The sequence below is a fragment of the Rhinolophus sinicus genome, linkage group LG09, assembly GCF_036562045.2.
Source record: "Rhinolophus sinicus isolate RSC01 linkage group LG09, ASM3656204v1, whole genome shotgun sequence".
Taxonomy (NCBI): Eukaryota; Metazoa; Chordata; class Mammalia; order Chiroptera; family Rhinolophidae; genus Rhinolophus; species Rhinolophus sinicus.
The window spans coordinates 79,436,860-79,464,583 of NC_133758.1; the positions used below are offsets into that span (position 1 = coordinate 79,436,860).

General features: G+C 37.0%; 1 protein-coding gene across 1 annotated transcript in view; it reads right to left on the reverse strand.

Annotated features, from left to right (window-relative positions):
• ELAPOR2 (endosome-lysosome associated apoptosis and autophagy regulator family member 2) overlaps nt 1-27,724 on the reverse strand; it is a 168,463-nt gene that overhangs the window by 21,861 nt on the left and 118,878 nt on the right. Inside the window, exons 9-18 of the mRNA XM_019749771.2 lie at nt 20,796-20,976; nt 16,836-16,964; nt 12,571-12,661; nt 11,789-11,891; nt 10,499-10,636; nt 8,734-8,997; nt 7,941-8,114; nt 5,637-5,826; nt 4,297-4,393; nt 3,633-3,734 (exon numbers count right to left, since the gene is read on the reverse strand). Coding sequence (XP_019605330.1) covers nt 3,633-3,734; nt 4,297-4,393; nt 5,637-5,826; nt 7,941-8,114; nt 8,734-8,997; nt 10,499-10,636; nt 11,789-11,891; nt 12,571-12,661; nt 16,836-16,964; nt 20,796-20,976 — 1,469 coding nt within the window. The remainder of the gene's footprint in view (nt 1-3,632; nt 3,735-4,296; nt 4,394-5,636; nt 5,827-7,940; nt 8,115-8,733; nt 8,998-10,498; nt 10,637-11,788; nt 11,892-12,570; nt 12,662-16,835; nt 16,965-20,795; nt 20,977-27,724) is intronic.

The following is a 27,724-nucleotide window of genomic DNA, read 5'->3' on the forward strand; positions in this document are numbered from 1 at the left end:
TGGTGATTTTTCTTCTAACTCCTAGCATTAATAAAGAAGACTGTATTTGAGGACAGATGACTCATTTAAAAGAAGGTACAAATAACATGCAGATCAGCTAAGTTATCCCTGGATAAATGTGGTATTTGCTTCTGCTTAGTGCTTCTTTGCAAATCTCTGCCTATAAAGAACTGGAGGGAGAAAAAAATGAAAAGATGAAAGTATGATGGCATGAAAAGAGCAACAGACAGAGTCAGGAAATCACTGCATCTTGACTGCGCCACTCTGGAGCTATACGACCTGGGTCCTCAGTGTTTCCTACTGTGTATAATAAACAGGTTTGTCTTAAGGCTCTCTAATGTGCTATGATATCTCTATTATCAGATTAAAAATGGTTCCCTCTGTTTTCTAATAAGGCTTTTTATAACCTTGTCACTAACAGAGAGTTCTCATTTTTGAAAAAGCACTTTGGACACAATGCTCAGGTCTAATTATTGCTAATGAAAGGAGAAGCTTCAATTCCTCTAACTACCTAGGATCATGATTAGAGGCTTTGGAAAGCTTTTAAGGCAGAGGCTGGTGGGGCATCTATTTAGGGATATTAGTGGTCTATTGTGTTAGCAATTTATTCTTTGGCCAAACTGCACTAGATAATCTCAAAAATACACTCCAGCTCTCAGATTTCATCTGTCACAGAAATCATGCTAAGTTTCATCGAAAATGTCTCACATCCTCTAGACACTGTGTGGAATTAGAAACCAACTGCATTTGCCAGACCAAACAGACAGGCTGGAGTTTCCAATTGCAGATTAGTAGAAGACCCACATAAGTTGCTACTCTCTCTAAATTTCACATGAGATACACAAAGAACACACATATCCCCTTTGCCCCTGCCCCATTCACTGTCTGTTAAGACTTTCTCATTTTCCCAGGGCTGGGGGTCTTGTGACACTTTCCTCAGTTACCACGACACAGAGCCCCAAGCAATGTTACTACTGCCAAAGTTGCCTTCGCCTGGTGTGCCAAGATCCTTGGCCAAGACGCTACCTAGGGGTAGCATCCCTTCTGAGGTGCCAAAGTTTCCCTTCTTTGACTCCTTGATCAACATCTGAGACATCTCAAGGCAAACTGCCTGGTTACCATCCTCCTTTCTATTGAAGAATTTAAAGCTCCCTCAAAAACGCAAATTAAGAGTGGCCGGTTGGTTCAGTGGTTGGAGCACGGTGCTCATAACACGTTCTGAGGTTACTGGTTTGATTCCCACATGGGCCAGTGAGCTGCGCCCTCTACAACTAGATTGAAAACAGCAACTTGACTTGGAGCTGAGCTGCGCCCCCTACAACTAGATTGAAAACAACGACTTGATATGGAGCTGATGGGTTCGGGAAAAACACACTGTTCCCCAATATTCCTCAATAAAAAATTTTTTTAATGCAAATTAAGTCCTCTTCAAAAGTAGCGTAAGTATCTGCCTTTGTTAACATTTCTTTACTGTTAGTAGGAAACGGTAAATCTTTATTCGGCCTTATAGATAAAATAATTCTAATTATTACAGGACAAGCTGCTGTTCCTCATGTTCTGATCCCAGAGCTCCCCCTTGTGCACTGATGGAAAACTGACTCAAGAAAGAACCCACACTGAGGTTGTGGGGTTCAAGCAGTTCCCTAGAGGAGTGGTCCTCAAACTTCAGTGTGCATCACAATTACAAATAAAGTTTTATCAAAATTTGGGTGAAGAAATCCACCCCGTAGACTATGATGTTTTAAATTAGCTTTTCAGAAAACTAAAATGCAGAACAAAGTTTGAGAATCTGGCTCAGAGAAAAACAAGCCAAATCTCCAAAACAAGGCTTAAGACCAGTGTTTCTCAAATTTTAATATGTATCAGAATTGCCTTGTGTTTTTAAAAACATTCCTGTGCTGAATACTCAGAGATTCTTGAGATTTTAAGAAGGTCTAGAAAATGATTTTAAAACAGACACCCAAAGGTAATCTGCTGAGGTGATCTTGAGAAACTCTTGCAAATCCAGTGAAGTGCCCTAAGTAGAAAAAACTGCTAGAGGTCAAAGGAGAAACTTCTCCCTCTTCGCCAGAGGAAAAAGATCAGTTTCTAGATGCCATCATTTAACATTAAGAGATTATTTTTCATTGTTATTACTTTAAAAATCTCTTGGGAGAGTTAGTGATATATTTTCTAAAGGGCAGACCTAGTCTCTTAGTAACATTGTTTGTTTCAATCAGAGTTCTGGAGGAGGCTTCAGAAGTCATCCAGGCAGATTCCTAGAGGCTAGACCCAGAGAGGTTAGTCGCTAGGTCGAGAAAAAAAAAGGACCTCAGAAGTGCTACAGTAAATAGAACAAGCATCTGAACTCAAAGCTCTGTGGTGGGACATCGGAGAATGATGAAAGAATCTCTAAACACACCTCATAAAGAAAGTGTGGTTTGCTGCCTTGTCCTTAAGTGTGGACGCTGGACGGGGATCCTCCTCCACCTGACGCCCTTTATCCTCAGGGTCTCTCTGTTTATTTTACTGATGTCTATTACCTTTTATTATGTACCCCTCTCATCACATTCTTTTCTCACCTTAAAAAGGTGAAAAGAAAAATTAATTCATAGATCTGTGAGAACCAGAGAAATAGTTGGTAAGAGGTGAATGCGAGTGTGCCTTTATGCCCAGAAGTAAGTCACAAATCCTGGGTTACCAGTGTAATTGTTTTTAAGACGCCCAAGTAATTGAAACAGTGCTTAGACCACTGATTTCCAATCCTGATGTGAAATAAGCAGGATAACTTAAAATCTCTCAAAAACTATCAAAAACAAAGTTTAGTTAATCATTTCCTTCAAAAAATGTAAACTTTTGCTAGCTTGATGGAGAAAAATCTGCAAATCAAATTATGATCCAAAGGCACCTTAGCCCTAAAAAAAATTAGAAATAAGTAATCTACATATTGAACAATGAGTATGAAAAATAAAAATCAGGAGACATTTGTCACTCATGGCATGAAAGCAGTATTTAGTTGACAGATCTTTTGAGTCCATGAAATTGTTTATTTTCTCCTACCCGAAGTTCTCACCCAAAGTGGACTGTATTAATCAGACCTAGAATGTAGACAACTGTTGCCACAACGACAATACAAATGAATGGTATTATGCATTCTACAGGTCAGACTCTATCTTGGTGATTTCACCACCATTAATCAGAAAACTCAAGTGATGGAAATGGATCATACAAATTATCTACCCTGAGCCTCATCCCCTTACACAGAAAGAAACTATGACTCAAAGGTTAGATTATTTAATCTAGATCACCTTGATAGTTAATTGTTGATGAAGAACTATAACTCAGGAAAGTTCCTAATCCAGCTCTCAAGGAAATAAAGTCTCAACATTACTTAAATAATTTTTCAAGTGGTTTAGAGATTCAGGCAAACAGCATGAGAATATGTCATTAAGGAGAGACTACAAAGATTGGGCAAGGACCTAGTCCTCTTAATAGACCCTCAGCATATACCTACAACAAAAATCTATAGACTCATCTGTTCTCGCTCTGCTTTACATCCAGAAAGAATGCGCTTTAAAATAATAAGATTCTTCAGAGTTCTGCTTCCTCATAATAAATACAAACGTGCAACAATCAGTTAGAAATAAGAATACCTGGGGACTGAAATCACTCCAGCACCCGGTTTTGTAGGATTACATCTCATTTTCACAGCAGTTGATCGGCCATTAACACAAGATGTTGTCGTTGTAGAAGATCTATTATAAAGCAAATGTCATTTTACAAAACAGATATGACACCGATTACAAAAACAAAAATATCCTGTGTATCATTGCTCCTATGCTCCATAAAAATGAAAAAGACGAATGTATCAAAGTTCACTAATTTAGAATTTTAATGCAAACTGAGCTCATTTACTTCACTGACTATGAAAAGTTAACTGTTTTCCCAGGTAAAATAATAAGCTATTAAGATCTTCAGCAAAGCTTTTATAACTATAATCTAAATTATAATCAAACCAACTTTTAAAGGGAAAAATGTCAAATTTACTCAGGCTGATGTTTTGATGTGTGAATTTCAAATAATTACTGCCTAGATAGTAAAATAGAGTCTGTTTTTTGCCTAATTTAAAAGATTATATATATGAGAGAAATTATACAAGGCTTTCAAAATAGTCCATGTTTCCTACTTTTACTAAGTATTTCATTTAAGAAAATCAATTACTAACTATCTATTAATTATAAGCTACTATGCCGGGCACCCTGAAGTGACATCCTTTTGATTAAAACACCTGTCAAGAGAAACAGCATCTTCACTTACTTATAAAAGAAATGTACATCTGGTATTTGGCTTGGTGGAACTGGGAACATATCTTCTTTTATATGAACATTTTGCAATGTGGTTTCAACTGTCACTCCTAGATAACAATAAAAAAGACACTATTAAGCAATATGAGGAAATTAGGTTTATTTAGCCTCTGTACATCTAAATACAAAATAGCTGTACTTTGATGCTGTGTACTAAATTAATACAGTGATGATAACAATATGAAATTTTCCAAAGTCTCCAGAAAAAAAAAAAAAAAGATTCTACTCCCTAGTTTGTAATTTTGTTTAAGTCACTTTACTTTGCTGGGTCTTAGGTCCTGAATCTATAAAATGCATGTAATCATTTAGACGATCTCTAAAGTACCCCCATTTCTAACATTTCAACAACCTACTAATAATTCTCAGCCTCTGGTGAGTTTTTGTCAAATGAACTTGTCTACTTTGCTAATACAGCTTTTCATTCAGATTATTATAGGCATATTTGACAAAGCAAAAATTGCCGTGCCCTAATAATTTCTAGGAAATAACTCTAAAGTCTGCTTAATCTAAAAATAAGGCTTTTTTCCCTCCTAGGCACAATGATGGCAGAGCCAAAATGCAAGCAACAGCAATCCTTGCTTCTGACACAGTTCTGACGCTGCGTACAAGCTCAGTAACTGACCTTGGTGCTGAAAAATGAAGCTAAATTCCTCTGGAGTCTATAGCAGTGGTTCTCAAATCTGGCTGCACATTCGAATCATCTAAGAAGCTTGTTCAATCGTCGGATTTGTTATACATCTTGTTAGATTCCTAATCCCCACCCCAGAAAGTCTAATGAACTTGATCCCTACGAATTACTAATTCTTCTTAAAAACTTTTCTATGCTTTTGACACCATAGAGATAAAAGGAGCAGATAGGGACTAAAACTCAATACATTCATTCTTGCTACTTGTCACCGACTTATTTCTGGTGTGAAGAAAGATAATGCAAACTGGTGACAGATATTATGAATTAGGTTTATATTGTGTTTACTGTTCCTCTTTGGTTTACAGTCTTGGTGTTTAAAATTATTTTGCCTTTTAAACTCCTAGAGAATCTCATGAAAGGCACAGATCCTCAGAAAACATCACATCACATATGAGTTAACACATGAATTCAGAAGCTTCTTATACTCACTGAGGTTGATTAATAGACCTCACTTATAGGCGGTTTTTACCCATGTTACAAAGTGATGATACAGAATTACCTGTGGACTTTAACCATCTATGGTAAACCAATGCAATGACAAGTTATCAGCATCATAATTTTAGGGGAAAATGCATGCATGCATATATGAAACAAATTAAGCTTACCTACAAAAGTGTCTGCCAGAATGATGGATTGTGACGATAAGGCTGCTCGGAAACCCTTACTTTCAGAAGGAATAATAGTTGACTGGCATACAAATGCTCCTACTAGATTTGTGTAATCATCTGACCCTGCCAGCATTTCCTTTACTGTGAAGTCGGTTATATTGTTGGTACAGAGAGCCATCTTCTTCCCCTAGGAGGACGAAGTCATAAAGAGGTTTTATTGAAGGTCATGGTCTGACCTGGACTCAGCTATCTAGTGACTCTCATAGGGCAGTGGTTCCCTCCTCACCGCTATTCTGATTTGATCTGGTGTGGGGCCAAGGCACCAGGATTTTCTAAAAGCTCTTGAGGCAATGCCAATGTGTAACCAGGGTTGGGGGTCACTGATGTTTTAATGCGTGCACTAGTTCAAGGTTGCACCGCTCCTCCAAGCACAAGCATCACTGCGCTGGATGAAAGCCATCTAACTTAAGGAAATAAAAGTCTCTGATGAAATCTTCCATTTGTAGGACAAAAATGCATATGAAAGAGACCAGAAAACTGCTGATGAAGGTTTTAATGCCAAGGAAAATGCTTGCTCTTCCTTCTCCTGCATAGGCCTATACATGGCAAAAAGGTAATGTGAAGGCTGATGAAGAAAGCACAAAAGCCCTAATGCAGCAAAGTCTTAGGATGCGTCTAAATTCTAAAGTTAGTCATTACACATGTCTTTGTTCACCTACTCTTAGATTCAGTGATGTGTATCTGCTCTCAACGACACGGTAAGTTGAAGGGAATATAGGGGTTTACTTTTCTAATCATTTGTAGGGTAGTTGGAAGACACAATTTATAAAAATTTTAAGAGTTTAAATACAGTATGTTGAAATATACAATAGTCCCACTGCAAATGACTATAGCATGCTCTTTAATTTCTATTAGGTTGGTGCAAAAGTAATTGTGGTTTAAAAGGTTAAAAATAACTGCAAAAACTGCAATTACTTTTGCACCAACCTAATACTAAGAAATGTATAAAGGAAAATAGAAACACTATTTGATTGGTCTTAGATGTGGAGTGTGCACAGATGGGTATAACGAAAAGAATACAGATTTTTCTTTTTAATGCAGCTGGCAATCCTAACCTATGAAATTTTCTCTCTCCACTAAGCCTTTTCACCCAACACAGGTGCAACATATGTTTACTATGCATAAAATAACTTGTTGAAGCCAGAAGGAGAGAAACAATGGAAAAGATCAGAAAGAAAGTACTGAATAAAGAAAAAAGGAAAACAACAGTAAAAGGAAAGGAACAAGAATATAAAGGAAAGAAAGGGAAAGAAGAAGACAGAAGAGAAAAACAGAGAAGATGGAAGAAAGACAGTGGTAATATAGGAATAAGAGTGAAAAGTGTGATATATAATAGAATTAATATTTCTCACTGTTTGACACAGTATTTAACATAACAGGCATCTAACATATATTTACTTATTGAGTGAACAATCAAGTGAATGTGTTAGATCACCCCATCTAAAATCAGAACAAGATGAATGTCATAACCTGTAAATTGAATAGCTCTTTTTATTTTAAAACTTCTGTGGCCATCAGATCTCTTTTTATCTCTTTTGTCAAAGTTTGGCACAGCATGTCATAATAAAGACCATTGGAGATATAAGGTTTAATATGGAAAGAGATATGGAGGGAAGATCTTATTATATTTTCACCTTTGCTAATGGTGACTATATATACTCATGTCCCAACCCCAACCTTGTATGCCCATAAAAATATTGGACATCTAGTCCTGTGACTCTCCCCATTACCAGTATCAATTAAGGTTTTGTTTCTTACCACAGAAAATAAAATCCCATTATTCATTGGTAGTACCAACTGACACTTGTCCTCTGCTTACCACCTTTTCATTTTTTGACAAACTTCCTCTTAGAAGTTTTTCTCTTCTTCAAATGGACAACATAAACAATAGTAAAACATTCTCAAACCGTAACTGCCTGTCTAAAAGAGTAGGTGGGATTGACTGACAAGTCTGACCCACTTTTACAAAACTGAAAGATCGTCAAAGCACTTACACCATAGCTCCAAGCTTTGGGATTCAAAAGACGGGATGAATGCTTAGATGGACTGAGAACTAGACAAGGTTGCCCCTGGTGAAAGAAAGCATGCTAGGAGGCAACAGAGGATTTACACAACAAAGCTCAGTTTCTGACATGTGTTTATTAGTTTCCATAGAGATTTTACTGGGCCATCAACAAAGAAAATATCAACTCAATCAAAGCTGAAATGCAGTTCCATCTCACCTTGACAGCCATAACTCACCTCGTGCCCACATAAACTAATATTGAAGAAATGGAAGTATTTTGTGCCTTTGGAGGTAAAGCTGGGGCCATTCATTAACGAGCCCACGCTGCTAAGGTTGCTGAAGTCATAGTGCAAACTCTGATTTTCTTTCTCGTGGTAGAAAAAGCAGTCACTATAGCAAACCGAGTGGTCCTTTGATTAAAGATTAAGGAATGTAAAAACAATAACAACATAGCAGGAAAGAAAAAGAAAGTATTAGCTGCTACATAAAATGTTTTTCAAAAATGTTTCTAGGTTTAAAATCTATTTCAGTAATTTTATCTTAGTTCTAATGTATTTTACCATACTAATACAGAGACTTTCTAAATGCTAACTAGATTTTCTTAGGCAAAGGTTAGAAGATGCGAAAGTTTTTAAAATAAGAATAGTTATTCCAAGGTTGGTTCCTTATACAAACGTATTTTTAATAAATAGCCAAAAGTCCCTGTTATGTTCATTTAAATATACTGTAAGACTACTTTCTTCTTCACCCATAACATAGCATCAAACTTTGCCCTTAAAATGGTATAAGATACACTTGCTGCTCTACACAGACGCCTACAGCCAACCTATAGAGGTCGTTTACTTGCTCGGTCTTAACAGAATCACAAGAAATCAGTTTTAATATTTTTGGAAAGCATTCTTATTTGGGTGTTGAAGAAGTCATTTATAACTATGACTACGAACCTCATAGCTCCTGGAGAAACGTTTAAGGGAACTTTTGAGTTCCTCTACTAAAATGTGCTTTCCTGGGGATGAGATCCAGACTCACCTGAGTGCTTCTACTCCCAGGCCCACATGGAACACAAGCCTCTATGCCATAGACCTGATGTATGGACAGGTAGGTGTCAGGTGGGCACTCCTTGCACTGGTTGGTTTCTTTCTCAATGTAGTGGCCTGGGGGGCAGGGGACACACGATGAGCCCGACTGTTCAGACCCAAGGGCACAGGCACGGCACGAGGACGCCACCCCATCAACTGCATTAGTGGCAGTGACAGAATAAATCTTCACCACGTCATTGATGAACCGTCTATTCTAAAAAGAGAGCAGAAAGCAATGACTTCTGCTTTGGGGCTGACTTGCATAAACCAGATTGCTTTATGTTGATATCACCGAAAGAAGCCGAGTGTTACAGCCGTAGAGTGTAACATTGACAGTGGATTAATATTATACCTTTTGGGTTCTTTTTTTCCTTAAAAACCTTAAATCTTAACACTAGAAACTAATTTCCACAGAAGTGGAGTTCTAGCAGATTTGCCATAATCACCATGAGATATGTCATAATTGGTACAAACTCAGGCATATTTATAGACTTTATATCTGGAAGAATTGGTATGGTTTAATAGAGAAGCAACTTTATCTCCCATCATGGATTTATTCAAATATAAGCCCAAATCTCATGCTACAATAGGATGTTGACCGTGTGGCAGGTGGAAGCCCTGGATAGCCTTGGAAGACCAGGACTCTGGTCCTCCCCCAACACTAACTGTAACGCTGATGCAATCATACCACTTCTTTGGGCCTTCGTCACTCTCTCTAGTACCTTCTCTAACCAATATTCTCTGGTTTCTACTGAAAAGATATAGAATGGAGAGCAAGAATCTGGATCTTCCTATACTTTACCTTCTTGAGACACTGGGTCCATTAAGGTCCAGTTCTCATCAAGTGGTGGGCATCACGCTATCAGTATAGAGCAGCCTTACGCTGGACTGCTTAACGCTCTTGGGGGCAAAGACAAAAGGAAGGCAAGGAAGCATTCCACTGCATGTTCCTGCCCCACTGATGGTAATCGGAACACTGGTCAATCACAATTGGAAGGAAGTAAAATCTGGGGAATGGGTTCCCCAGTGAAAGCCTGAAGAGAAAAGAGAAAATGCTGTACATTTGCCACTACAGCTTTCAGGCTATTTCTGCACTGATGGTTTACCTTGTTCTCACCTTGAGAAGGTCACAGCTATGGAGACCCACGAAAATAACAGTCCTGCTACTATTGAAATATACAGTGGAATTTACTTAGGGGAGGATTAAGATCTATTTTAGCAGGAAAAGTAAAAGAGAGTAAATAATTTTGTGTTACTCTGATCATGTGTCTATACACACTCTCCCAGTTATAAAAGGAGACATTACCGTAATGAAATAATAAACCAACATCAGTGAATGGTTTCTGGACAAATGTCAGATCATTCAGATGAAGAGGAAGAAAGTCACCAGCCTTTGCAGAGTCTCAAAAAGCTTTAAAAGTAAGTTTCAAAATAACTACAAAATTAGATTTTCTTTCTCTTAAGCTATCAGAGCTATACTTGTTCAGAACAATTCAAAGATACACTGTGTTATTCCATTTCATACAATCTTGCTCTCAAAAAACAAACTCCCCCTAAAATACCATTTTTGTACCAACCAACTCCATAACCGAAAGCTGGATTCCACATTAGTAAAAAGCTGTCCTTCCTCCAGGAGATTTCAGTGATCATTTTGCATGAATCTCCAATGGGGGCATCATTTCTGTGTTTAAAAAATAAAAGTGCCTAGAACTTACATCTTGACCCTGGTTCGTTCTCTGGAATGCCCATGTAAATGTAAAGGTTGCATTCTTGAAGATGATGTGGGTGTAAGCTTGTTTTTCTTTGGTTCCACCCCAAGATTCCACCACGTTGGTACTTCTACTATTAATATCCTAAAATACAGTAGAAAAAAGATATACAAAAAAGCACAAACTCAGTATTAATAGACGTGTGTATATATTACAAAAATGTGTTTGTATTTACTAACAACCCTATAGGGTTAATAAATATTTATCTGCTGAGCATGTAACCCTACAACTCTCATAACGACCCTTCAAGTCTATACAAGCACTCACTAGCTTAGTAATTACAATATATCAACCACATTGTTAATATAACCTGAAAGAGGTCTCAAATCATAGCTTGTTTAAGGGTGGGGTGTGTGTGTGTGTGTGTGTGTGTGTGGTCTAGCTCTAGCTTAGGAAATATACTTAGGGAAACATTATTCCTCACACTAAACTTCTCCCAGTAAACTTCTAGGATTCTCATAAAATGGAAAGGCTTTCCATTTTTATCTTTTGCCTTGAGAGATTCTGATAGGCAGCTTATGCACAGAAATTCTAAGTTCTCCCTGATTTATACTTGCAGCTTGCAGGCATACCCAATTGCAGATAATAAGAATGTTAGTTCATGTTCATGAAATATTCTATATTTGAATTCCAATGGGATGAATTTGTGTAATATTTTATTTCTGATTTCCTTAGCTTAATTCAATATTTAGAATATCACATCAATGTGTGACATTCAAACTCATATGCTGTCATTAACATGGTCAGAAAGCAAATATAATAAATCAACCAAATACTGTAATACACATCTAATTTATTTGAAATGTAAACCAAGATTAACCCTGAATTTTCTATTAGTCAAACCTACAGAAACCCTAATAGATGACTTAAGAATTTTGGGTGGGCTTCTGTTAGTTATCTGTGATGTTGACAATATGGTAGCATGAGCTTAAGACATGTCTCTTTCTTTGTATGATATAAACATAGAAGTTAAACATGTTATAAAGTAATCAAATATGCTATAAAAATATGTGTCTTGAGTTCACTCCATAGATAAGCATAACAGAATGTACCTGTCATACATTATAGAATTCCCCACATTACCCAACAACCAAATCATCAGACATGCCACTTTTTGGAAGGCCTAAGACCAGGAAGAGAAATGATGTCCTTATCTCAACATGCATAAATAAATTCACACTTAAAAGACAACACTAAGCTTAGAAATCTAACTTTGAAAGCCATTTTTTCACTTACCACCATAAAGTAGAGAACACAGTCAGCAGAACAGATGGTCTCAAAGACAAATGTTATTCTTCCCAGTTCAGAACCCATAGCTCCAGTCATAGATGTTGGTGGTCTATTTGAGAGATTAAAATTACAATATTTGTGAAATGTTCTAAAAAACAATCTGGAACTAAATTGCTACTTTTTTTGTTAAGCTGAAAGCCATGCTTTTCTCTTTCTCTAATCTATTGCTCCCCCCAACCCAATTCCTTCCTCACTTAATCTCCACATGGCCATACTCTTAGTTCTAATACAGAGCCTACATAACCATGTTAATATGCTTGAGTGTCCTAGTATAAATGGTGCCACACATCTTAAAGCAAGAAAAAGATACCTACTGGGAAATTTCAATATGGAGGACTAAAGCAAACTAGAATTTTAAAATGTGTAACATACTAATTGACAGGTAGACCTAAGAGAAAAATAAATATATATACCACAAGATACTACTGCAAGTAACTTGACCTAAGAATTCTTCATTAAGCATCCAAGAATCATAATTATTATTACATTTGGATAGACTATTGTCAAAAACTTTCAGCTTCATCTAAGTAATATAAAATTAATAGTTACAGTTTCTCAATCACTGATTCTACAGATATTCTTAAATATAATACATTATCTTACTTATTACTTGCTAAGTACATCACAATATCAACCTATTTCATAAAGGCAGTCCTACTTCATCTATTTCTATAGGGAAACAGGCATGAGGATTCTTACAGAAAGGAATCAGAATTGGTTTTCCTTACTTAAATCCTGGGATTTGCATGTTTAAGATCAGGTAATCATTATCAGAACCTCCAGCCCCACTTTGGATATGATCTCCAGCCACCTCCCAACCTGAAAATGATAAAGGTCATATTTATTAATAAAAAATTCCACTAATGATTTCTAGCAATCTTTTTAAATAAGGGGAAAAAAATGAAAAAAGACCATTAGTGCTTATGTTCAAAGTTAGAAATACTCCAAAAGTATTCCCTATTTCTAAATTGCAGCTGAAAATTGCACATAAAGGTAGACTCCTAGATACAAGGGCGCCATATGATTCCCCAAATAATGTATATTTTTGCATAAAAGTTGTTTAATGTGAAAATTAATAACAGTTTTCTCACTGAGGCCTGATTATCTTTTTTTTAACTAAAACAGATGGTCTTTATCCAGTGGAAAATCTTAGTTTCCAGGTAACCAATGGGAAATAGAAACTTCAAATTACTTAATGAAGAAGATTTGAGGTCTGGAGTGCTTTCTTACAGTTTCCTGTATTGTTGTTCCCTAATTTAACCCCTGTTCTGCATTCATTCACTTATTCATTCATTCAGTGGCATTCATTGAGTGCTAAGAACCATGATACATATTAGGAATAGAAAGACAAAACTGGGCCCACCCTCATTGAGGAATCAGAAGAATATGACAGAGATGAACTCTTGCCAACAGTGTGGGGTGATAGAGAAATGTGTAGGAGATGGGAGGTCTGTGCTCTGCACAGAAACTATCAACACACCATAGACTGAAATGACCACAATAAAATGAGGAAAGGAGAAGCATCCCCCTCACAGCATCAAGTAAGGTTATTAATTAATGGCACAGACCTACCACTCACACTTCCATCTCTAAAAGACAATGTCAACATCTGCTATTGCAATAGGTATAAGACAGAAACTGAGGAAGGGATTAATATCAGTGTTAGATTCATGATTTGGCAATTTGTGAAATGTTATAAACAGCAGTTTGTAGAAAAGCAATGTGTTGAATTCACATAAATCAAGCTAGTCCTCAAAATAATATGCACTCATCTACTTTCTTATGAGAGAAATGCCAATTCATTGTTCTACTGCCTAAAGGTTCATGTGGGTAGACAGAGAGACAAGCAGGAATCAACTCTTAATGTTAAGAGCTGAACAGCTAGAAAACAGTCGGATCCAGTAGGGCGCAAGGCCCTTAACGGCGGTGTAAGTAATGTAAAGGCATTTACGTTTAGAGAGACTACAAACTTGGGGTTGGGATCAGAGGAAGAGGAATGTTCCCACATGGAGAGCATCTATGCCAAGAAAGGGAGGACTTAACAAAAGTTTTCCTATGGTCCCTTCCTAGTGTTCAAAAACATCAAGAGGAGAGACAGATCAGCAGAGAAGGCCAAAGAAAAGAAAGTAGTGCATGGATGGTAAGAAGCTAAGTTTAGAGAAGACTGAAACCTTGCAAGAGGAAACAAACATTTCTCATGTTTTGAACATTGCCTATTGTTAAAGGTTGACTTGTGCCCCCCCCCAAAAAAAAAAAAAAAAAGATATGAAGTCCTAACCCCCAGGACCTGTGCATGAACTTTGTTATTTGGAAGTAGAAGCTTTGCAGATACAACCAAGTTAAAGTGAGGTCTTTAGGGTGAATCTTCATCCAATATGACTGGTGTCCTTACAAGGAGAGGGAAATTTGGACACACACACAGGTAGAACACCATGTGAAGACACAAAGACACATTGACACAAGATAAGATGGCCATGCGAAGATGGAGGCAGAGATTGGAGTTATGCTCCCACAGGCCCAGGAATGCCCAGAGCTACAAGAAGTTAGAAGCAAGAAAGGATCTTCCCCCTAGAGGCTTCAGAAGGAACAGGACCCTGTCAACACCTTGATTTCTAACTTTGTGCATAATTTCTTTCTTTACCTCACATTTTTTATTTGGTATAAATTCACAGAAGTAGAATTATTGGGTTGAAGAATGGGTACATTCAAAATTCTTGAAACCTGCCAAACCTTCCATATGGCTGTCATTTTTAATAACTGCATAATATTTCATCCAATTAGCATGGTGTAACTTTTGTAAACATTATCCTGTTGCTGGATATTTACATTATTTCCATGTTTGTTATTATAATGTTCAATGAACATCTTCATAAATAAATGGTAACTTGTCTTCAACTTTGAATTCCTCGTAGGCAAAATTCCAGTACATGAAGATTTACTTCTACATACCTGTTCCGCCATTGTGTGAAACCCAAACTGAGAATACAGCAATCTCAAGGTACTCCAAGTCAAACAGACATAGTGGCCGAAGCACATCCACTTTCACTCCATGACCACGACTACCTCATGAGACAGGCTGCCCTGGGCCTCTTTCTTTGACCCCCATTCCTTTGAGTGCTGCTCCCCTCAAGGTTGGTTACTGAACCTCCCATTCACAAAAATATACATCACCTTTTCTCTTTTTATTTTACACATTATCGTTTGCTATTTCAACATCACATACTAATAGTACAGATATGTATACTTTTCAAATTAATAATTGAACATTTTGGAAAATTGTTCTATTTAAATTATTACTTCTAAGTGAATGAGTAAGCAAGTGGGTAAACCAAGTATTATTATGAAACTTAGATTAACAGTGCCTGGTGGCTCAGGCAGTTAGAGCTCCATGCTCCTAACTCCGAAGGCTGTCGGTTCGATTCCCACATGGGCCAGTGGGCTCTCAACTACAAGGTTGACAGTTCAATTCCTTGAGTCCCACAAGGGATGGTGGGTTCCATCCCCTGCAACTGAGATTGAACAGGGCACCTTGAGCTGAGCTGCCACTGAGCTCCCGGATGGCTCAATTGGTTGGAGTGCATTCTCTCAACCGTAAGGTTGCCGGTTTGACTCGCACACGGGATGGTGGGCTGCACCCCCTGCAACTAGCAATGGCAACTGGACCTGGAGCTGAGCTGCGCCCCCCCCACAACTAAGACTGAAAGGACAACAACTTGAAGCTGAACGGCACCCTTCACAACTAAGATTGAAAGGACAACAACTTGACTTGGAAAAAAGTCCTGGAAATACACACACTGTTCCCCAATAAAATCTTAAAAAAAATAAAAAGTAAATTCTCTAAAAATTTCAATGAAAGTTTCAGGTAATCTTTACTAGTAAGTGAATGCATGTGCTCACACACGTACTGATGTTTTCATAGAGTCATTCAAATCTTATTTTTCCAATGCTTTAACTTCCTCAACCTAGAATTCAATCATAGGATCTTTTTAGAACATAAACCATCATGGTCAGATAATAACTATTATATATATTTTTTCTTTTCCCTTAGGATAAATTCCTACAAGTGGAATTACTGGTCAATAAAGAAGAACATTTCATAATGTTCAATATAAATTGAGGTTTTTTTCCACACATCTGTTTAACCAACATTATTCAAGGACCAATTATTTGTCAATCCCCAGACTCATGTGTATACCTCATTTCCTACATCCGAAGACTATTTATTTTGGATAGGTACTGATTTAAAACAGATGCAGTTAAAAAGCATTTTTTTTACAATGATCAAATACAATATTGAAAACAGTGACCTGATTAAAAAATGCTAAGTTTATGAAAGTAAGGGATGTATTTTGATGTAAAACCCTAGTATTTATACCAGCTATTTCTAGAGTCAAGTTTAAAATATATACATAGATATTGTCATTCAGTCAACCAACAAATATTTCAGAATAACTAACTGCTAGGCTCTCTAAGAATTTAAAATGTAAGAATAAATAGAATTTAGCAACCATCCTATAGAACTCTGCCATGTTTTCAAGTTTTCAGTAAGTGGGGTGCATCAATATTTTATAATCAGGGTAACAGACTTCATAGGCAAAGAGAGGTAGAGATGATTTAACCCCTCCTCATGTCTCAGTGCAGAACCAGACTAAACCAACCCAGGGACAAATGCTGTCACACTGCTCTTCAAAATAGCAAACAACATAGGTTTCCTTACTTCCCGTGGTATTTTTTTCTGGTATTTATAACCTTAAATGGTGGTCCTCGATATGTACTTCAAAACTAACTCCAAAAAATGCAAAATAGTTTACATTCTTATAGGAAAGTCATCTGGCTGTAACACCACATTTGTTATTTTTGTGTGAGGGCTGAAAAACGGGCAAATAGACAAATAAGATTAAAGTTCCTCTTACCCATATTTAGTATGTTTTTAGAGAGCTGAGTCTGAGAGTCTGCTGCCAAAATACATCATGTAGGTTGATTCTGAACTCACCATTCATTGCATCACACTTTGAATTTCCAACATTGAAGCAGGAAGTTTTCATGTTTCTAGGAAGGACATTCCACCATTTATATTCAAACCCAAGTGCAGGCTCCGTTCCCGCTGGACATGGTCTACATTCTACAGGGGACAAGTGGGAAGAACAATTACAATTAAACTGCATCTGGACACCTTCCACTTGCTTTGCTCCAAGCACTACTAATCTTTACTTAGCAAGAGGGAAATGGGAAGGAGAGATACTGAGCCACCAAGTCCCTTAAGAATTAATAACTTTTCCAAAAGCAGCCTGGAAAGAAAAATAATTTTGGATATATTATACACATGTATATATACCTTTTTGAACTTTTATAAGAGTTTACCTCAGCCAAACTGACCAAATATGCCAAGGAGCAAGATCTCAAATGCTCCTGGGAAAAACAGTTTTGCTGTTTCTTTTCACAAACCCCAAACAAGCAGCAGTTGGCCTTGGTGTGCCCCATACCTCTTTCCGAGAAGTCCCAAGTCTGGCATTAGTGGCAGCCAGCCTCAGTTCGCAACTCAGCCTCTCCCAGGCATCTCTAAGCCCAGCACAATTGAAAACCATCTGCAGATCACTTTGTAACTCATACCAAGTGGCTCTGGGAAGGTACAGGCTGAGACTGAACTTGGCCTGCACCAGGAACTGTCCCAGGAGAATCCAGGGCAGACACATCCAGTGGCCCCCTTCAGACCCTGTGAGAGCACCACCCAATCACCTCCACAAATGAAAAACGCAAAGGACAGACTAGGCAGGTACCAGAGCCCTGCTTAAGCAAATCCTGCTCCACAGGGTCAGCCCCTGCACAACAGCTCTTCCACTGTAGTCAGAGCCAGTCCTCACAACCAATCAGCCAGAGGGTCAATCCCTCCTATTGATTTGCAAACAGCAATCAAAGTTCAGCTACAATGGGAGGGCACAAACAACCCACACAAGGGACACACCTGGAGCAACCGGCTCAGATGATCAGGGAAACTGTGCCACTGGGCTCCACAGGACATCTACTACATAAGGCCACTCTACAAAGCCCGGGGACACAGAAGCTCTACCTAATACATAGAAGCAAAAACAGGAGACAGCTAAAATGGGGAGACAAAGAAACATGGCCCAAATGAAAGAACAGAACAAAGCTCCAGAAAAAGAACTAAACAAAATGGAGACAAGCAATCTACCAGATGCAGAGTTCAAAACAGTGGTTATAAGGATGCTCAGTGATCTCAGGGAGAACTTAAACAAAGAGATAGGAAACATAAAAATGGAGATAGAAAACATAAAAAAAAAAAAAAAACAGTCAGAAGTGAAGAATACAATAACTAAAATAAAGAATACATGAAAGAGAATCAACAGTAGATTAGATTAAGTAGAGGATAGAATCAGTGGTTTGAAAGACAAGGTAGCAGAAAACACCCAATCAGAACAGCAAAAAGAAAAAAGAATCCAAAAAATGAGGATTGTTTAAGGAGCCTCTAGGACAACGTCAAGTGTACCAACATTTGCATCACAGGGGTACCAGAAGAAAAGAGCAAGCAAGAAATTAAAAATCTATTTGAACAAATAATGAAGGAAAACTCCCCTAACCTGCTGAATGAAATAGACATACAAGCCCCGGAAGAGCAGGGAGTCCCAAACAAAATGAACCTAAACAAACACAGATCAAGCCACATCATAATAAAAATGCCAAAGGTTAAAGACAAAGAAACAGTCTTAAAAGCAGCAAGAGAAAAGCATTTATTACTAAAGAGGGCCCATAAGACAGTCACCCAATTTCTCAAAAGACACTGCAGGCCAGAAGGGATTGGCAGGAAATATTCAAAGTAATGAAAAGGAAGGACCTAAAACCAAGATTACTCTACCCAGAAAAGCTATCATTTAGAATCAAAGGACAGATAAAGAGCTTCCCAGACAAGAAAAAGCTAAAACAGTTCATCACCACCAAACCAGTACTACAAGAAGTGTTAAAGGGATTTCTTTAAAAAGAAGAAGAGGTAAAAAAAAAATATATGAATAATACAATGGCAATAACTATATATCAATAATTAATTTTCATGTAAATGGATTGAATGCTCCAATCAAAAGACATAAGGTGGCTGAATGGATAAGAAAACAAGACTCTTACATATGCTGCCTACAAAAAACTTCAGATTGAAAGACACTCACAGATTGAAAGTAAGAGAAGGAAAAGATATTTCATGAAAACAGAAACAAACAAGAACAACCACAAAAAAAGCTGAGGTAGCAATACTTATACCAGACAAAATAGACTGTAAAAGGCTATAACAAGAAACAAGGGCCCAGTAATCTCCCTTCTGGGTGTTTATACAAAGAAACCCAAAACACTACTTTGTATGGACATGAGCATCCATATGTTCATTGCAGCATTGTTTACAATAGCAAAGCTATGGAAGCAGCCTGGGTCTTTGTCAATGAATGAATGAAAAAAGAAGAGGTGGTATGTATGTACAATGCAATGTTACTCTGGCATAAAAAAGAATGAAATCTTGCCATCTGCAACAACGTGGATAGACTTAGAAGGTATTGTGCTAAGTGGAGTAAGTTAGACAGAAAAAGACAAATGCCATATGATTTCATTTACAGTGTTTTCCCTAAAATAAGCCCTAGCTGGACCATCAGCTCTAATGCGTCTTTTGGAGCAAAAATTAATATAAGACCGGGTCTTATATTATAAAACACCTGGTATTATATTATATTATATTTTATATTACATTATGTTATTTTATGTTATATTATATTATACCCTGTCTTATATCATATAAGACTGGGTCTTATATTGATTTTTACTCCAAAAGACGCATTAGAGCTGATGGTCTGGCTAGGTCTTATTTTCGGGGAAACACGGTATATGTGGAATCTAAAAAACAAAAGAAATGAACAAAGAAAACAGAAACAAACTCATAGATACCGAGAACAATTTTAGGGTTGCCAGATGGGAGGGAGGTTAGGGTTATTGGTGTAAAAGTTGAAGGGCTTAAGAGGTACAAATCAGTAGTTATAAAATAGTCATGGGGATGTAAAGTACAGCATAAGGAATATAGTCAATAATATTGTAATAACTATGTATGGTGTCAGATGGGTACTAGAATTATCAGGGTGATCACTTTCTAAGGTATATAAATGTCTATTCACTATGTTGTACACCTGAAACTAAGATAATATTGTATGTCAACTACAATAATAAAATAAAAACATTATTTAAAAAGATTTAAATAATGTAGATAAATCACGCTATTGGTGGCCTGCAGGATTTGGATTCAAACCCAAGTAAATTTGACTCTTCAGTTCTTTTTATGTTATCTCTTAGAGACTTTAGATATTCAGTATATGGCGTAGCTGATTCAAGTAAGGCACCTTCATCTAAAATGTATGTAATCTTTGTCCATCAAAATTAAAACAAATTCTGTAACCACTTTCTATATTTATTTGGTAAGTACTATAATTTTTCCAACTTTACACTTTGAAACAAGTTACTTAGGGACTATTTTAAATTGCCATATGATCAATATGAGCAATTTTTGCTCTTATGGCAGCACAAAATGTTATTTATTATTCCAGAGCTGAATTAGAAGATGTTATATTTTAGGTTTACATCAATATATTTGTACACATACACTGGAAAAGGAGTGCTTATCCTTAATCACTTAATATGGTGGAATTTTCTTATCACTACCCAAAGGCAGAGTAATCTCATGAAGAGTGTGTCACACAGAACGCCATTAAAAATCCATTCTTATGATATATTAAATAAGCCATTGCCGTCTCATGATGCCATTATCTTATCTCTCAACTTTGTTTCCATGAGATAAGAAAAATATGCATTTTAAAGAATTATTGCATAAAATCAACTTAGAGCAAGATCACAGTAGTCCAACAAGATTATAATGCTAAATGTTCAGTTATTGGACCAATTGATTTCCTACCCTTTGTTCCGTCTGAAAACGTTCCAGGAGGACAGGGATGGCAAGAAGATGATCCATTGTTATAAAATCCAGGGTTGCAAGGTGGACAATCCTTCTTCTCTCCAGAAGGGGGCAACCTAATAGCGTCTGTGAGATCCTCCCGGCAGATTTTTGGCTCTATCCACTTGTACATTATCTGTGTCTGCAAAAAAAGCTTGCAAGTCATAAAACGTCCTTTACTTGCTCTAAACTTACAATAACAAAAATGTTAAGTTGACAGCCTAGGAAAAAGTCCAAACAGTGACAGAATAGAAGAGATTCAGAAGAGAATCTAAACTGAAGAGAATCTAAAACATTAATAACAAAAAGAGACAAAAATAAAAAAAACTTTGGTGGGAAAATGACTGTAATTACATCTAAATAGTTTTACCCTGAGCTACAGGTGGCCTTACTTCATGCATAGTATGTCCCTCATCATGCAATTCCTCTTTAAAATATAGATAACGTGAGTATAGCCCTTACTCTTCTATCTACACTCATTCACTTTATTCCATAACCGACGTAAGTTCTATGCAGAGACTATCTTTTTCATTCCTCTTCCTCAATCACAGTACATTTCACCAGGCTTTCTATATGGTGCTCACAAAAGAAAACAATTATTTTTAAAGAATATATCTAGCTTCACATTTTAATTCTGTTATTTCATAAATATTAATAGTTGTTCTCTGAGACTTTTCCAATAATCTAATATTAGACTATAAAAGCTGTAGCTAAAATGTTTTCTCCTGAGGCTTTTAGGCCTTGTTGCATGTGCTCCGAACATCAGAATTAAGACAGACTCTACCCTCAAGGAGGGAACTCTTTTCAAACCTTATCCTTTCATTCCCTCTCACACAGGCATACACCCCCACACAAAACAAAATATAACAAAATAGCTGTAACTCAGCCAAACCCAGAAAGCTGTGATTGTAAAATTATTCTCTTTTGAAACCAAAACATTAAATAGGTTAATCATTTCAAAAACAAAATTGATATAATCAGTGTGTGTGTGTGTGTGTGTGTGTGTGTGTGTGTGTGTGTGTGTGGCGGGGGCAGAGGGGGGGTTAAGGAGAAAATTAGATTCTTTCATAACTAAATACAGTTTTTAAAAAGAAATTAAAAGCTTTCTTCATTAAACATACAACCTGCAGAAAGTATTCTTTCTCCTTTAAAACAGCTTCTGTAATAAGTCTAATACTGAAGCTGGAGAACAGAATTAAAGCCAATTCTCTCTTGCTATTTCCGGTTTATAGAGAATCAAACATAGTAAGCCCTTTAGGCCATTCAATTTTATTCTCAAGTATTCTCTGATGGAAGAGTAAACAGCCTTATCTGAAAAAGGATGCTTAAGAAAATGATTTAAAAGGTAGTTGTCTCAACAGAATTATAAATAATATATATATATTTTATTTTTACAACACTCTCTTTCCACATTCATTTTATTGCCTATGTCACGAAACAGTTTAACCAGTCACTTCACCCATCTGCCTCTCTCTTATCATGTATAAAATAGTGGCCATTCCTGCTGGAGCTTGCTAAACAGCTGAAAAAATAAATTAGACCCTATATCCATAAGGAGTTCTCAACTCCGCTGAGAAAGGCAAAATAAATTTCAGAGAATCTAAGCAAAAAAAACACACAAACAAACAAAAACAACAACACATCATTATATTTGGGGGATGTTCTTTTTAAAATTCTGGCTTAACAAGTATAGGAAACAAATCTCCAATCCTCAATTCATAAATCTGCTTATTTATTTTGACATTAATTAAAATCGCACTGAGTTATATATGAATTACTGCAGTGGTGGGAATACATGTTTCCCACGTGGGAATGGGGGTGGTTCTGAGATAGCACTCTGAGTACCGATCTTGGGGCACACCGTGTACTCTTCCCTGCCACTTTGGGAGGTCGGTATTATTATCCTCAAGTTTATAAATAAGGAAGCTCCAGGTAAGAGCTGTTAAACAACTTGCCCAAATGTCATACACAGCTGATACATGGTAAAGCAACATGAGTCAAGTAGAATCAGCTTAGAAAGACTAAAAATATACAAATATATATTTTGACAGGTCAGCTAACCACCTGATTTTCAATCCAAGCACAATAAATATTTAAAAATTAGAAAATGTGAACCACCTTTAAACATTAAAAATCTCAAATTCTCTAGTAAAAGTTTTGTTTACAAAGCCTGATTCACATGGCAGATTGATTCTGTGCCTTGCCTTCTCATGGGGACAGATGCTTCCCAGTCTGGCTGACTGGGGAAAGCTAGTAAGTAATATTAATGACACTCAGCACCAGATGGCTCACAGTGCAGGTGAAAAACCAACAATCAATTCATTGTTTGGCAAGTTGATATCAAATTATGAAATGTTTTATGAAACCAAAACCCTAATAGAGCAAAATCTACCAGATTGCTATTAAGATTACAGAAGAACTGTCGTGTTCAACTATACTTATATTAAGCATAATAAAATATGCTACAGAAACACATGTTGGTATCAATTGAAAGCTGACTCTTATATGGAAATTCAATATAAGGAAATAAAATTTAGACAAATTTTTCAGACTGGATGTGTTTGTGGCTCCCTGCTTTCTTCCTTCAAATGTCCTGCACCCATTCACCAAGGCTTCGCAGGCTGGCTGAATTCATCAGAGCTCCATTACATTTGCTTTCAAAGGGTCTACCAATTGCCACTCCAACCTAACTGCCTGTGCTCCATGATGTTCTAGCTCAGATGGTCCCAAGCAGACAGGCTACTGCTTGCTTCCAGGCGGCTCCCAAACCTTCATCCTGTCTAGTTGCAACCCACTGAGCACTCATTTGTTTCTCTTGAAATTGCCCACACCAGTCTGCCAAATGTGTTTGTCCCCTCCTTCCAAGCCATGCTCAACAGCCACGCCTGCTCTGAGCATGTTCTCAGCCCACCTATTTACATGTCAGCACCCATTTTGATTCCTTTTCTATGAAGCATTTGCTTTTTTCACTTTTCCCTTGTGGCTGGTTACCACCTTGTCCCCTTTCTAAATAACATGAAAGCCTGGGTCCTCTTCCTTTATGTAGAAGGCAGCATGGGGATTTAACGTTGTACTGGGTTTTAAATTGTACTGGATTTAAATTGCATGAGGATTCAACATTGTACTGGACACTCTAGCCAGGGTGTTACGCTAAAAAATATTCTAAAATTAGATTGGGTTGAACATACTAAACACACTGAATTGACACTTTAAGTGGATGTGGATGAATTACATGGTATGAGCATTACATCTCAATAAAGCTGTTTTTTCTTTTTATAAAAAAAAGATTTCAAAGAAGACTATCATGAAATTTTTATTTTAAACAAATGCAGAAATTCCTAGTCACTGAGAAATGCCATGTTGTTTTCCCATCATTCTAATTAAGAAACAAGGATATCTGACTTGCTTGAATCATAAAGAAAGGTAGATCTAAAACCCATATCCCTTCATACCCAATTTTTTAATGTCTCCTATATCTTTCTCCGGCTGTATAATTCAGAAGCATTGTGTTACAGACACTGAGTATTTGGAATACTTTGTAATATTGAAATTCATTAAAGGGCAAAGATAAGTGCGAGACAATCTGATACCAAAACACTTGCAAACCCTCTATGATCCATCAACTTCCTAGACTCAGAGATGAATAAATTGTAAGTCGAATGTATCCTCTGAAGAAGGCTCCTTCTAAAACTTTCTTCCCTACCGGTCATCTTTACATGTATTTGCAATAAATTGATCTGATACCAAAACACTAGCACACCTTCTATGATCACCATGTAAGTATCAAGAGATATGTACCAAATTCTATGGGATTTCCATATATCAAGACAATCTTTCCAGATCTATTTATATTATTGAAGAGTACATGCTGTAAACCTGCACAGAATCACTCTTTTTATTGTGGTTAACAAACATCATCTTTTTCTCTTCAGGAACTGACATGTGTGATGCTGAAAGGAACTGGGAGTTATACAGTCTGGCTTCCCCACCACAGGGATTATCAGGTGAACTAAACTAAACTGTCCTCCCAGAGTAGCTCCTGGACTGAAAGGGTGATCTGAGATGGGCTCATGATTCAAGCAGGGCAAAGCAGTCTTTTCTGAAATTTTGGTCTACGTTCCTATAATCAAAAGCTGTGAGGATGATAGTGGTTTTCACAGGAAAGAGCCTGCCTGAGAAGGAAATCAAATGAGTCAAGAATATCAGTGAGAAGAGCAAGAGAAAGTCCTTAAGTTGTTTGTTCTACACTAACTTCCCACGTGCATGAGGCAAGCCACTCCTGCCCTGCCTCCCCCTACCCCAATTCTGAAAAGTATTTTTTTAATTCATTAACAGAATTTTATAATTATCTCCAAGTGCAGAAGCAAAACCATCACTTTGCTTTGGCACCATTACAAGGAAATATGTGCATCACATCCCACAATCGGGGGTGAGGGTGAGGGGGACACCACATTTTACCCTGAAATAAAACAAACAAACAAACAAAAAGTTACTGTTTACTTCTAGTACCCAAAACAAATAAAACTAAGCGTTTTCTGTAAGTTGCTGACTCCCTAACAAAAACTACCTTATCCCCCTGACTTTTGCAAGCAGGTATACTACTTTTGTGGTTTATGATAAACAAGTGAGAGATTTTCTGTTCAACCATGAACAGTTGAATTAAAAACTAAATATCCTTTGAATTCTTGGGAGGTTTATTTTCCCCTTTAGATATAAGTTGTTGCCCTTTTTATTTGGTGAGACAGCTCTTCTAAAGCTTGGATTCTCTTGGAAATCTTTTTGGCAAGGAATGTTTTCTCTTTTCTAAATACTTTTACATCTGAGACTTTCTTTTACACAATAAATTTTTATTTTACTAATTTAACTTTACTGTTCAAGCAAACTGGCATCTTTCTCAATTCTATCATTTTTCTCAGCTTTATTGATTTACAATTTTATATTCTGACTTATTCCTAATGTCTTCATGCAAGAATTTCAAAATGAAATGTTGAAAATAAGTCATCTGAATTCACATTCTTGGTATGAGTTAGGATATGTATAAACTCTTTGTTAAATTTATATTCCTATGGCAAATACATGATACCAATTGTACTCTTAGTTAATATCAACTATATTTCTGGTTAACATCCATTTTTTAAATCAAACATTTTACGTACAGTTCTTCCGTTAGCCATATGTCCACTCAGTCATATCGTTTAGTCCACGATTATCCAGTCCATAGGCAGATCATGAGAAGCTCTATCAAATGCCTCGCTAATGCTAAGAGATGTAATACTAAGAGATGTCTTTTCTTAGTGAATACTTGCCCATTATCACTGGTCAACATTCTTTGGAGCTTAAACCTCAAGCATGAAATCTGTGCATGTACTTGTATACAGCTATATGTGTGTACCTGAATACCCGTATAAAGTAATCTCTAAGAAATTTTTTGAAAAGAGAGAAAACATACATAAAAATGTCAAGTGAACTCACTGTTATGAAGAAACCATGCCAATTCCAGCACTAACCAACTCCCTGCCCACAGCCACACAATAGTCGCGCTCATATCCCTTTAGCTCTTCAGACACCCCATACTCCCCCCATGCCAGGTTTTTACCGTCCTGCTCCCTCTTCCAGAAATGCTCTCTCCCAGGCCCTTGCTTGGGCTTCACACAGCTCAGAAGCCTCCCCAGCCTACGTCAGATCCCTGTAAAATTCAACTTCTCTGCTGTAGCTCTAAGCACAATTGGAAATAATAATTCATTTTCTTCGATTGACTATCTCTTCCTTTAACGTCAAGACCAGTCGTTCTTAAATTGCAAAGCTCCTGGACCAACAGAATCAGAATTACCCAGAAACTTGTTAGAAATGTAAATTCACAGGCCCTGCCCCAGAGCTACTGAAATGAACAAACAAATAAACAAAAAAAGTGACAGAAACTTCCAGGTGAGTCTGATGCACATTAAAGCTTGACAACCACTGCTGTACAATCTGCAGACATTTATATTCCTCTGTATTTCCTTAGCTCTGCCTTCATCACCCAGCACTCTGTATATAGCCAGTGCTCAGTAAAATTCACTGAATAAATGAATGAATGAGTAGGCTTTCCACATTTTTCATGATGTTAGTGAGAGTCTGTTAATTAGGATTAGGATGGTTCCAGTTACCAATTAAAATTTTCCTGAAAATCATCCCCTATAGGCAGGAAATGATCAAAATAACTTAGCTTCAAAATGAACATAAAAGTTTGTAACATTCCTGTGTCACATAAATTATAATGTTCAAAGTCTGGATATCACAATAGCCACTTCCCCTGATGATCCTCTACAAGCAAAGAGAAAATAAGATCACAGGGAGCCTGACAGGACAAAAAGAGCCAAGACGCCGTCATCGAACAACCCCGGAAGCATCACTAAACCATCAGCAAATCACCAGACTATTCCAAACACGAATAAAATGCTCTTTGAAAAGATGAAACCAGAACAAATGAAAATATTGGAACAAATAAAAACAAAAACCTTTCAAATTCACGTGTGTGATCTACACTTTTCACTACATATGTTATTTAATTAGCTTTTGGTTTACTCCTGAAGCTACAAACACTTATCCTGAAATAAGTCGTAGATCATTTTTTAAAAGATCACCAAGTTTGTGGCATGCTAGCCATTGTTTGTTCTATACCGAGAACACTTTCAGAGTTCATGCAGAACAACAGAGAAACATAACTTGTGCGTATGTATGTACATAACAAGCCTGTGGGTGCATACATGGGCACATAAATGTGTGTGCATATGTGTGTATTCTGTGCATTTTACATGTAATATATGGCCTTACTTCCTTTAGGCCCTGTTCAACTAGATTTTCTCATACCACTCATTGACATAAAACATGACTTTTGAATATTTTTATTA